The sequence below is a fragment of the Pieris napi genome, chromosome 23 (genome assembly GCF_905475465.1).
Source record: "Pieris napi chromosome 23, ilPieNapi1.2, whole genome shotgun sequence".
NCBI classification, from domain to species: domain Eukaryota; kingdom Metazoa; phylum Arthropoda; class Insecta; order Lepidoptera; family Pieridae; genus Pieris; species Pieris napi.
The window spans coordinates 9,654,306-9,668,183 of NC_062256.1; the positions used below are offsets into that span (position 1 = coordinate 9,654,306).

A 13,878-nucleotide genomic window follows, 5' to 3' on the forward strand; every position below is an offset into this window, starting at 1 on the left:
CCATGATCCCATGTCGTTGCGAAGAGATGTGGCGTATCTCTGCATCTTCTACCGCATTTACCATGGAAAGAGTTCAGAGGAATTGTTAAGACTAATAGCTGCAGCTGAGTTTTGTCACCGGACGTCAAGGTAGAATACAAAATACCATCCGTATCACCTCGACGTCAGTCGTTCCACAGCTGAGCGTTTCTTAAGGCAGTTTTAGCCACGCACCACCACTATGAGGAACCAGCTGCCAACTGAAGTATTTTCGAACCAATTCGACTTAGGGTCCTTCAAGAAACGGCCCCGCACTTACGAGCCTTCTGGCAACGTGAGTGTCCATGGGCGGCGGTTTCACTTAACATCAGGTGAGCCTCCTGCATGTTTGCCTTCTATTACATAAAAAAAATGAAAACACACTGCTACAGGAACCACAAGTACGCTGTTCGTGTAAATGACGCTAAGACAAAATTTTCGATTATCAACCCGTTCCAAATATTGGTATTGCGTAAAATTAGCCACACAGCTTACTAGTTTACTAAATACATAGTTTATCAATGCATTATGCTAGACTAACCTGCGTTGGACATGATGCATAGCCCTTAACAAAGTCGTTGCAGCTCGCAACATATTGTCCCAATTGCCGCCCAATTCCCCGCCCAAGGACCACACCACCCACTGTTGTTCTTCGACCTACGAAACAATTTACAAGTATTCATAAAATAATCTCCTGTTTGACTCAGTTGGCGACGAAAAAAGAATTTGTTCTGTAGATGTCGCTACTGGTTCTATGTCAAAAACAATTACACAACTTCAAGTCAAATCATTTATTCCAATAAGACCACCTAAGGCACTTTTGAACGTTAAATAAAATATAAAGATGATTCTAGTTGCCTCTTCTAAAAGGTAGTTTCGCGTGGAGAAGAATGGGCAAGAAACTCCACATTACACTCTTAAAATAGGTTTTACAATATTTTGTATACATTAGTTAATTAATTATAAGTGAAGACAATACTCCTTGAACAAAACTACTATGCTAAAATAAGCACAAAGTATTACTTACAAATTAAGAAATGCAAATAGGTGAATTATTGTATTCCTAGTATACATGCTTCTCACATATTTACAAATATTGAAACCGTAGAATGTTATACATTAAAGAGTAATAATAAAAAAAATTTTATCTACCTTCGTAAGAATATCCTTAAAGTCCTTAACAATGGGGGTGAGCTTCTTGGACTTATCCGTGTAGTAAGTGAGAGTCAGCCTCGCACCGGCAAACCATAGTTCAAGTTCATTAAGCGCAGTTCGTACGGCTGCTTCACTTGAAGCGCTCGAACTAATTTTCTGTAATAATTAACTTAATATTCTAAAAATAAAAGAATTTGCTTCAATGTTTGAGACGTCGTTTAAAAGCTAAGTTTACCAGTATGAAAAACAACACGCCCAAACGATTACAAATGTCGGAAGATAAATTTATAAAGAATGTTTGGTGAGAATTTAAAACGAAAGATCGAGAAATGACGGCGCGTTCCTTTTGATAATTTTTTTAATAACCGGGGGCAAAGGGAGGCTGATATTTAGTGATACCGCCGCTCATGGAAACTCTCACTGCCAGAGGGGTCGCGAGTGCGTCACTGGCGTTTTAAAAAGTGCCCCACCCAAAATACAAAGGGCAGTCTGTGCGTCCACCACCGAATGCTGAATGTTCCGATAGTGAACGCCTAGAGGGAGGGATTCTCCATAGCGGAAACGTGTAGTAGTCTCATACTTTCTTTGGATGTCTCAGTCACCGCATAAAACAATGCACTGCAATCTGCATCACTCCAAGATTTTCTGTGGAACTGCTTCGTCATGCCTGCCCATTAGGCTGAAGCCCGAAAGCAACAGCAATGCTACTAGGAAGGGTATTGGCTGATAATTCCTCTTTCGCTTTCAATTTCGCGATCTTTGACCTTTAACCTTTTAAATCAATTTAGATAACTGATTTCTCTACGATATAACTTTGGTGAATAAATACCATTTTTTTGTTTATGTTGATTCTCTCAGTATTATACATTTTGTATTTTAAATAATACTTGAACGGTTTGTCAAAAACACTGCAATAGCAATTGTCTACTTGAATGAATTTTGCTCTATATTTTTATCAGGAGACAAAAGTTATTACCCATTATTTAATATAGGGATATTGTTATATCAACGTATTCCCGGTCAGAGGTTGAATGTTTCTAATAATTTTTTACCTTTTTTAAACTATAAAATGCGACATCAAAAATTTACTAAAAAAATATTTGATTTAAATCTCATTTTCCATCTGATTTAACACCAGTTATTTATCAAATTTAAAAATACGAGAATAAAAATTACTCCAATATTTTTGTGCATTTAATATTTCTAAAGTATCTGTCGACATACCAATAAACCTGTATATTAGTTTTTGATATTTTAAAATATCTTTCTAAGGAGATAAAAAAATTACAAAATGTAACCTATAAACCTAGATTGGGTTATTTTCACAGCTACTACAACGGCAATAATCATGAATTACTTAATTAACACGATGGTCAGTTACATCAGTTAAACAACAGCATTCACCTGTAAAGCCCTCATTTGTCTCTTAATATTGACGGCCACCTTCAGAAAGTCATTCAGCTTCAATGTCTCCGGCTTCCTGTATTCCATCTCCAAGAGGTTGAACACTTCGCACCAATGCCTTTCCGTGAACTCCATGCCACGGATATACTTCAACACTGCCGTGAGGTCCTACGATGTTGTAGGAAGAAATAACATTCAAAATATGTATATCACCTCTTTGTTAGCCAACTTTACAAATGGATCTTTAACAATTTCGCACATTTATTGACACTCTTAGACACAATTAACTAATTCTAATGGAAAATCTCAATTTAGCGCCGGTTCGGTGAACGCCTTTGTTCCACTTAATCGGATAATGAACTTTTTTAACTAAAAATAAAAAAATTAAAATATGTAAATTAGACTTTTTCTCTATCTAAATATAGGATCTTTTCTTTAAAAAAATATATATTTTAATGTTAAATTTTTATTTATAACTTTAATATCAATCTTTAATTTGGTAAAAACTAAAATAATAAAAGTTTGAAATAAATTCACAAGATCCAACGTGGGAGAAAATGAGATAGGAAGCATTATACAGTGTAAAAACTTTTAATTAAGTGTAGTACGAAGTTATCACTTCAAAAAGTTTCTATAACTAATGATTTGTAAATAAAATTGATAAATAATCTAATTTTATAATTAAACTACTTGACTTACTTATTTAATTTTCATCAAATCGGTTTTTTTATTTCAGAAAATGTTCAAATACACACTAATTTAAAGTTTATACACTGTATAATGCCTCCTATCTCACTCTCTCCCACGCCAAATCCTATTAATTTTTGTGTCTGTCTCTTTTTACTGTCGCTTTCTCACTCTCTCCCACGCCAAATCCTATTAATTTATGTGTCTGTCTCTTTTTACTGTCGCTTTCTCACTCTCTCCCACGCCAATTCCTATTAATTTTTGTGTCTGTCTCTTTTTACTGTCGCTTTCTCACTCTCTCCCACGCCAATTCCTATTAATTTATGTGTCTGTCTCTTTTTACTGTCGCTTTCTCACTCTCTCCCACGCCAATTCCTATTAATTTATGTGTCTGTCTCTTTTTACTGTCGCTTTCTCACTCTCTCCCACGCCAAATCCTATTAATTTATGTGTCTGTCTCTTTTTACTGTCGCTTTTTCCGTTGCATCCGGTTTGAAATCACAACGATTCTAAAGAAGTTTCACTTCAAAAAGGCCAAGACTCACAGTATATTTGTCTATTTCCTGTTGCATGTACAGCGTAACAGCTGTGTATGGCTCGAGGCGGCTTTTCCATCGACAAACGAATTCCTCCAGCAAATGCAACTTCTTTTGAAACACGATCCACTCTTGACCGCCGATCGTTTCATATTCTGTGACAAATTACAAAATTAACTTAATTTTAATACTTTATTGTTCAATTCTACGAAATAAATCTAGGATATTAAAAAAAAGCTTGATTTCGAAATATCAATTACAATAATGCTCAAGTAAAGATTATTTTGCGTGATTCTTCTTCCATTGTTTTTAACTAAAACATTTGCAATTGCGTTTTGTATATTGCTCTTCTCTATTGCCAGGCGCAAGATGTTGTTAATGTAAGTAACAATGCACAGAATAAAAAAGATTGTTCTAAAGAAGTATTTAATAAGAAATAAAAATTAATCGTGCACCAAGAAATAAGTGAACACACCGTCATTATATTCTTTGAGAATATTCCACGTATTGACGAAGTCATTTCGAAGCGATTCCGCCTCCTTCCAAACGTCGTTTACTTCAAATTTCATATTGAACTTCTTACATTCACATCTGCAAATAAAAGTTTATTAAGAGAACCTAACCGCATCTGGCACAGGACAAGACACCCTTCACGAGGCTGACAGCCAACTTCCAGTAATGGAGAGGCGCCAAAAGAAGAAGAGAAACTCAAATATAAAATGAAAGACAAAAAATGTAGAGTTTATGTAATCGTAATTTAATTTTCTATTTAATTTTTTTTTGTAAAAAATAATCTATCTATAAATAATGCGTTACATTTTGCGTTAGATTATATCTATAAAAAAATCGTATTAATTTTACCGAAGGTTGTACAGATAGTTATTTTAAAAAGGTCCGGTTTTTAATCAAATGTTTCAATTATGGCATAAAACCACAAATAAACTTTCTTAAAAAAAAATACTCTTATAATACGGATTAACTAATCTGTCTCTTTTTGGTAACTTAGTTTTACGCCATGATGAAAAGAGACAGAACATTAGCTTTTTAAAATGCTGTAAATAGACTGTTTTCTTAATTTTTTTGTGATGTGGATTAAAGTTAGTACCGTGTTTAGTCGATTAAAGGAACGGTCGCTTAAGTTCTTTTCACTAAATATACAAAATGTCAATCAAGATTAAAAATCACTTACAACAACTCGTCCCGCTCTCCTACGAGTCTATCAAAGTTGTCTATGGCTTCGAAAACAGAGCGACATCTATCGAGCATATCCTCAAATCGTATTTGCCGCGTCTCCTCCAGACGGGCCTTGGCCTGTCCCCAACGAGACACCCACGCCTCTACACCACTCGTAATATTGTCCCAATCGCCTGTCAAACTAGATTTTACCACCTCGGCCTGCAAAATATATTAGCTAATACAACTTCTTTCGAAGGACTGTAGCAAATAAAGATCCGTGGTCTCTGCCTACTATCCCCTTCGGGAGAAGGCGTGAATATATAAATTAAAAATAAATTTGTCTTCCAAAGGACAGGACAAGGTCAAATTAAGTAGTCAAGGCTGTATGTTTGTTATTGAAACGAATTGACTAAACATGTTATGTGGGGGCTATTCGATTTTTTTTTAATTATTTGGACTATGAATTTTAGTTTTTATGATATGAAAATTTCCTGTGTTTTACTAACAATTTCCTAATAATTGCTACCTTTAAGTTTCTTAAGTGGAATTTTTTTTTTTTAATATTAAAAATTACGTATAGTGCTTTTCATGAAAGAAGTCCCGCGGTGATTTTTGGAACTAAATTTGACAGGTCGGCAATGTTGTCATTCGTCGATGTTATCAAGTTCGTTTGTTGTGGTAGATTTTTGTGAATTTTTAACTAGCTTAGTGCATTTTAAAGATTGATTACAATGCCAAAAGTTGTAAAAAGTTCGGCTCGAGAAATGATATTAAAGGTGAAAGAGTTCTGTGAAGCGGAACATAAGAATCAAGGTGTTTTAATACCACTAAACAATGTTCAGAAGAGAGTTGCCGCCATAACAGGTACTTATTAGAGTTGCCATTTAATAATTTTTTGCTGTATTGATGGGACTTTTATGATATAAATTCGTTAATTCGTTTTTGCGACAAAATCGAACAAATACATAACGTGATGAAACTAGGTAACTGAAATTAAAACATATATTACATAAGCATTATAAACTTAAAGTTATTATTATTTTTAATTGTTCATAATTTAATTGCAGGTGTGTCAGAGAAAACTGTAACAAGAATTACAAATAATAATAAACCTAATAATAACAGCGGCGTGTACTTCGAAAAAAATTGTAATCCAACAATTATGCAATAAAACTCTGAATAAAAAATTGTATTGCTTTTCTTTACCCTATTTTCTCATCTTTTCCCTGTAAGTAGGTAGAACACCGCTAATATAAGTAAATAAAAATATACATTTTACATAACAGAATATTGTTTCATCGAAGTATGCAGAAAATAATATTTTGATAAATTACATCTGCTAAATGTAAATAAAATAGGTAAATTTTTTACTCATAAATGGCAATATTACGTCATGCGATTGCAGCGCCGCGTCTGGGGGACTTCTTTCATGAAAAGGACTATACGTTAAATTGGCGGAAACTTTAGAAAAGCTAAGGTTTATGGCATAGAAAGGTTGGGAAACACTGCTACAGATTAAAAACTAAATTATAGATTATGTATACAATTATTATACATATTATTTATTTATGATTTTATATGAGTCTGTATAATAAATAAATGTTTTTTTTTACATCAAAACAAGTCTCCTAGGCTTTAGTAGGAGGAGCCTTTGACTTCTCACTTAGATATGTGTAGCACTATTTATCACGAACGTACCTGTCGTTCAAACATTTGCAGATGCGCGTCCATCTGTTCCCGCATCTTGAACCACTCTTTAACCACGCTCTCAATTGAAGAGTCTCCACCCCAAGTGCGTAACATGTGGCTCTTTCGCTTCAGCCCTTCCACCAATTTCTCCATCTACATCACAGTAATACCTTGATATTAAAATTAATCTTTAAAACAAACAGTATTTGTTTTCTTTGATAATAATTCAATCTACCGATCTACCAGACACACATTAACACGCTTATATAGTCTATCTCACTCTAACGCGTACAGGCTGCACCAGCCGTCCTTACGCTACGTCACCGGTCTCGTCAGAGATGTGAATACGCAGGATGCGTTCTGTCCCGCTCTAACGCTCTAAGTTTTTAAGATATTTTTGACACAGGAATGCTGCAAAAACCATTTTCAAGCATTCCTGTGTTTCTTAAACATATAATTTTTACTTTTTTACTACATGTGTACATTGTACGTTCATGTTACATTTAGAGTAAATGGTAACCATGGTAACAAACAATGAACTATGATCGCGCACGTGCTGCAATAAGGCGAGAGATAGAGAAATATATTTATTAAAAAAAATCGAAATATACTATTATATTAGAAACACCTGTAAACGAACCTCTGGCATTTTCTCACGAAGGGCCTGCTGCTTCGCGCTGATATCGGCCAATTCCTTTGCATTCTTGGGCAGGCTTTTATTCTCCAATAACACCGTTGCATTCGCGATGAACGTGTCCAATAACGAGGCATCATTGTGGCAACTATTTTGGAGTGACGTCATGAGACACGCCCACAAGTTACGCGATTGCGCTTCAAATTCTCGACGTAGGGAGATCGTCCCAACGGAAATCCACTCTATTTTTTCGTCATCACTGGAAAGGTTTAATCTTTGTGAGCTTTGTATATATAGTATATATAACACTAGCCGCCCCCGCGAACTTCGTTTCTCCTTAATTCCTGGCCTGCCTTCTTAGTACATACATAAACGTCAAAGTTGAAGTCATAATTGACAAATAAAAATGGGGTTTGATCGTAGAGGGGTGATAATTAAGGGTTATATGAATTTTTATATGCTGTATCATAAAAAAATAAAAACAAAAAATTTTATCTAAAAAATAAAAAAAATAATTTTGGGGATGAACCCCTAAACATTCAGGGGTTTGAAAGAAAGATAGTAGTCGATCCTCAGACTTACTGAATATGTATAAAAAAAATTCATACGAATCGGTCGAGCCGTTTCGAAAAAGTATGGGAACGAACATTGTGACACGAGAATGTTATATATTAGAGATATACACTCACAAGCTCATCTTGGCGACGGCCTGCCCGTAGGCCTTGCAGGCTTTGAAGTTCATCTCCCAATGCTCGGGCTCCGTGAGGTCGGCGCACAAGGCGTCCAAGTCGGGGGCGCAGGCCACGCACGCGCGGACGCTCCACGTCTCGCAGGCCTCGCTCAGGCGCAGCAGAGCTGACTCTATTTGATGGACCGCTTTGTTGCCAATCCAACCGTGTCTGAAATATTTCAAATCAATGAATCTCAGATGTCAATCTAATAGGCAAGTAGGTGATCAGACTCCCGTGCCTGACACTGTTTGAGCCAATGTTAATTGCCATAACCAGGTGTAGGAGGAGAACATTCTTCATGCTCCCGCGCTGCAGGAAAAACTTGCAGCCACCTTATTTGTGGTCTCCTCCCACGGAGATAAGTGAAGAGACGGAGGACTATCAGTGAATGGTGTTTCCATTGACCGCATTCCACTTGCCCCTCGGTCTACTTCTCTTTGTCTTCGCTGCTACACTAACACAGCAACTAAGATCGAATCTTTACTAACTATAACTTTAACTGTATATAGATATAATTTGAGTTAAATACAGTGTACACTCTTTATAACGAATTTCAAAGGACCGAGCATTTTATTACGTTATAGAGAGTTTTCTAATTATACTACAATCAATAGGTAAATTATTCTAAACACATATATTTTGTTAACTTTGCGTGACGTGTTTTGCTATGACAAGCAATGTAATCTAAGAATAATGGCACACATAGCCCGGTCATTTTAGACATAAAAATAGTGATCAAATAAAGAAAATTCCGACAAAGCCAAATTTTCGTAGAGACCTTAGGTTTATCACAAGGAATAAAGTGTCAAAAGTCCCCATCAGTCCCATGTGAGCTTAGGGACTTATTCGGGGTCAGAGGTCAAAATTTTAGGTTTTTTGGATTTTTCTCGAAAACGGTAAGTTTTATCGAAAAGTACCTCAGAGCAAAGTTGTAGATCTTAAAATTTTCTATAAAAATGATCCCCATGTTTTTTTCTCTAAGACTCACTATTTCCCAGATATTGCGCTTGTAAGAATCATGTTCTACATAGTATGCACACATATACCACGTATATACATATTTAGGTACTCAAGCAAGCAAAAATGCCTACTCGTGTCTCTTTTATGTATACATTATTAGTATAACCTGGGAAGGCGCAGCAACGGACAGAAATATATTCTTCTAAAAGTTTATCAGCTTATCCAAAATGGCAAAACTTTATTTTATTTTTACATGCGATGACCGGATGCGATACTACGTCAGAAATGTTTAGAAGGGGCAAAAATTCAGTATTAAAATTATTTGAAAAAAAAAAATGATTTGATTGACTGCGCAAAAGTATTTACAGAAATTAATTCTTCACCTCAAATACTAATTACTAAAGGAATTCGGTTTCTTCTTGCGGTTTATGGAGCTCCAAAAAAAATTGATTGCATAGATACGTACAGATATTTAACATTTGTAAAAAATACACGAAACAAAAAGCAAGTACAGCTATCTTGTCTTCCTCCAACATCGGCATCTGATAGTCAACATTTGTTTCAAGTATACTATCAAGTCCAGACATGGCAAGGCAATGAACTGAACCCTGAAGTCTGGGGTTGGAAATTGATAAATAATACTTTGGAACCGATTCGAAGTTTACTGCCCCCTGCTCCAGAAAAACTTCTTAACACTATTTTTTGCAATTGCAAGAAAGGTTGTAGTGCCAAATGTAGCTGTAAAAAAGTAGGGTTGCAGTGTTCTCCAGCGTGTACCAATTGCCAAGGTATCTCTTGCTCAAATGTTCAATTAAATAAAAGAGAGGAAGATTCATGTGATTTTGATGAAGAGACAACTGATTCATCTTCATTTGAACAATTTCTAAGCGCTTATCAACAGGAAGGAGAAGAAGAAGAACAAAAAGAAATTGAAGAAAACATGATTGTTGAAGTTGAATAATATGAAGAGTATGAGTCAGATTAAAGTAATAAAAAAAAGTTTGAACGACAGTTAAACTCAGTAACCCATATCAATAATCTTCATACTATTAAATAATTATTGTTCCTGAAAATAACAATCCAAATCCATAATAAAGTTTCGTGGAATAGGCCTACCGGGGATACCACGTTAAAAAAAAACGCGCCGAGTACACTACCTCACAGGTGGTGAGGAAATGTGTGCATATTATGTAGAACGTGATTCTTACAAGCGCAATATCTGGGAAATAGTGGGTCTTAGAGAAAAAACCATAGAGACCATTTTTATAGAGAATTTTAAGATCTACAACTTTGCTCTGAGGTACTTTTCGATAAAACTTACCGTTTTCGAGAAAAATCCAAAAAACCTAAAATTTTGACCTTGGACCCCGAATAAGTCCCTAAGCTCACATGGGACTGATGGGGACTTTTGACACTTTATTCCTTGTGGTAAACCTAAGGTCTCTACGAAAATTTGGCTTTGTCGGAATTTTCTTTATTTCAATTGTCTAAAATGACCGGGCTAACATGTTAATGCAATTAACAATAACAAAGGCGGTTTATGACCTCAAGTGTCTCTCTTAGAAATTCCGGCACCTCAATAGGTTAGTTTTGTTAGCTGATTATAAAAACAATTACATTTAAGTATGTTGTTGATGGCTAAATATGAAAATTTCTTCGTAATAGAGAATAGTTGCTGCGTTATAAAGAGTGAATTAATGTATGGGTTTTGTAGTAAACCAAACAAATGTAACTAATTTTACGTTATAGACAGTTTTTCGTTATAATCAATGACGTTACAAAGGGTTTACACTGTAATTATTACTTCTCCACTATAGACGAAAAGACAGCCTTGTCCAGCTGATTGTTGAGCAACGAGGGCAAGTGCGAAGGCAGAGACACGAGTCTTCTCAGTTGCTGGTAGAGCTGGGTCCGGACTTGTTCCAGGGGAGGCTGCACTGTCACTGCTCGGCCGCTGGAATCAAAGATGCACAGATTATAATGACTATAAATAAAAGTTTAAAGTATTTTTTTAAACGTCCAAAGAGGATAGACATGATGACTCAAGGAGTGAAGTCCTCAAATCGATCTGATGAACAGACATTAAAATAAAAAATAATTTAATCACATAGGTAACATAATGTACACTTATGACTTGTCTATAAAGAAATACATATTAATGCTTCTAATTTTATAATTACTGCCAATTCTCAAAATCAAGGGCGTAGAACGGGAGAGAAGAACTGGCAATAAACTCTCCGCCACTCTTTTTAATCGCCATTTTTTTTTGCCATTTGCTTTTGTTTCACTGATCAAATTTTTTCATGAAACAGGAGGCTTGACAGTGCGTTGCCGACCTTTAAGCTTATCAAGTAGGCCCCTAAATAATAGCAGTCTACCGACGTACCGCAGCACCAAGTCGACCCTCGTGGGCGGGAAGTTGGAGTGCAGAGACAGCAGGGCGCGTATGTACTGACACTCCATCGCTTTGTACACCTGGACCTCCCAGTGGGAGCGCCACATCTCCGTGTTCTTGTAGCCGTTGCTTTCCACCTACGAACAGTATTGAGTGTTGTGCATCATGGCTAGGAATGTGACATTATCCATGACTAAATGACCTTTATGTGGGAGAATTTTTAGATCATAAGTTTGAAAATAATTATGAATATCTGCCCTGCGATCCTGTAACTCACTTTTCGAACTCACACAGCGGTTTTCGCATCGGCGGTCGCTCTGAAATCAGTCGTGAAGCAGTCATTTTATGATTTGGCATTCTGAAAAGGTGGGAGCTTGTAGTTTATTGTTTATTAGAATGCCAAATCATAAAATGACTGCTTCACGACTGATTTCAGAGCGACCGCCGATGCGAAAACCGCTGTGTGAGTTCGAAAAGTGAGTTACAAAATCGCAGGGCTGAACTGTTCTTATTATTCTAATAATTAATATGACATTTGCCAGTCTATATTTATATGGCTGATGAATCTAAATCATTTTTCTTGCAAATAAACAATTTATTATTATTGTTAATTATTATCTAAGACTTATTTCCCTTTATATAGAAGTGGTAAGATCAAAGAATTAAGACACCAAGCTAAATCTACGATCTGTGTAACGGCGTATAAATTTTTGGTTTTCGTGAGAGAGTATTTGGGCCATAAGATTGACAATTATAAATAGCTTAAATTATAACAATGGCATTGTGTTGATGTTCTTATTATGACTTTGGATTGATTATAAATCAAATAGGTTAAAAGTGATTTTCAACTGAAATAACAAACTCTAAATGTTTTTCTTAAAATAAATATTTTTGCAACACATTTGAGTTTCACTCTTTTATATAATTATTATTTATTCCCCATTATATAGTATGTTCACCGTAATACTTGGTAATATGGGTTAAAACATTTAATATCTCTAGAAAATACACAATCACACATACACGTAATATGGAAACACAAACCTTCTCTATGATATCTCGAATATCGTGAACACTCTTCTTCCATTCGCTTTGCTTGGCGAGAAGTTCCGTGTCCATCAGCTTTTCTACAACACCACGAATTGCCAGGTGTTGACTGGTGAGATAAGAATTCTGCAAAAATCATTATATAATATTTGTTATATACATTTTCTTTTAAAGAACAACTAGTACTTAGTATATATTCTTTAGCACTTTCTCTCAAGTAAGTAAAGTAAAAATATTGATTATTAATTTTGACGTAATGATTGGAAATCCTAACAAACACTTTATAAAAACTCGCAGATTGAATTATTTTATTAATTAAATTAAATTTATTTTTAAGTTAATTAATGTACAACAATTAATAACTAATAAATAATATTTTAACATTTTAGTTTTGAAATAATGAAGATTTTCAATGTTTTGTAAATACTCTTTTAAAATTCATGTTTCATTGTGTCATATTTACAACACCATACTAATGGGGAGAAATATTGTCTGTGCCAAAAATCAATCTGGAACTGTTTAGGAAAAACACCTTTTGTATGGCAATTAAGGTTTACAATAATTTACCAAAAGAATTAAAAGATCTTCCGACTAGTCTTTAAAAAGCGACTTGGTGTATTACTTTTAGAAAAAATTTACTGTTCAATAAATGATTATTTTCCTGAGACCCTGTAGTTGATATACATTTAATAAAGTATGATATGATATGTACGATACAAATAATATAAGAATTGACCAATTCATATGACTAATACTGTAAAATGCAAAATTCCTTTAAAGACAAAGCATTGTGTGTGGCAGAATATGCGAACTTACGATTCGCGCCACCATACACATTTTTGTACCATATTCTTGCAATAAATGAATTATTATTATTATTATAAAAACTTAAAGTTACCTGCGATTCTAGCTTAAGCACCATTTTCTTCAAGTTTTCAGTGTAAGCAGCAAGTTGTTCTTCATCATTCCAAAACACGGGTTTCTGGTTCTGAACCAACGCGGAGAGGTCGAGAGCAGCTTCGAGCATCATCGGTCGAGTGGACGGTATCATTCGCTCACCCAACGTATTGTGGAAGGATGCAACCTGAAAAACAATTACAGGCATTTATTTATTTATTTATAAAAGCGTGCCAACGCTTGGCACATTAATACATTGACAGAAGAAAAAATAAAATACAGTTTTCAATGTGTCAAACACTTACTTGCAAACATAGCATACAAGAAGTAATAAAATTAATTAATCAAAACAATAATAAAAATTTAAACAAACACTAAACGAAAATCGCTCTCAAAGTCTGAGGTGAGCAACTATGGATGTCCAGATCCAGCTCGTTTAATAGAATGCTCAATCTGGACATCGGTGAATTTCGGCCAAAACGCGTTCTCCGGAAAGGAGGGATAAATGAAAGGATGGGATGTCCGGGATGTCTATTGGGTACACGGAAT

General features: G+C 35.1%; 1 protein-coding gene across 1 annotated transcript in view; it reads right to left on the reverse strand.

Moving 5' to 3' along the window:
• The window catches only part of LOC125061360 (cytoplasmic dynein 2 heavy chain 1), an 82,154-nt gene that overhangs the window by 60,027 nt on the left and 8,249 nt on the right, over positions 1-13,878 (reverse strand). The window contains exons 15-27 of the mRNA XM_047666759.1: positions 13,331-13,516; positions 12,430-12,558; positions 11,377-11,522; positions 10,795-10,944; positions 7,989-8,198; positions 7,306-7,558; positions 6,675-6,818; positions 4,990-5,195; positions 4,276-4,391; positions 3,810-3,955; positions 2,578-2,745; positions 1,171-1,329; positions 560-675 (exon numbers count right to left, since the gene is read on the reverse strand). Of these exons, the coding sequence (XP_047522715.1) occupies positions 560-675; positions 1,171-1,329; positions 2,578-2,745; positions 3,810-3,955; positions 4,276-4,391; positions 4,990-5,195; positions 6,675-6,818; positions 7,306-7,558; positions 7,989-8,198; positions 10,795-10,944; positions 11,377-11,522; positions 12,430-12,558; positions 13,331-13,516 (2,129 nt within the window). The remainder of the gene's footprint in view (positions 1-559; positions 676-1,170; positions 1,330-2,577; positions 2,746-3,809; positions 3,956-4,275; positions 4,392-4,989; positions 5,196-6,674; positions 6,819-7,305; positions 7,559-7,988; positions 8,199-10,794; positions 10,945-11,376; positions 11,523-12,429; positions 12,559-13,330; positions 13,517-13,878) is intronic.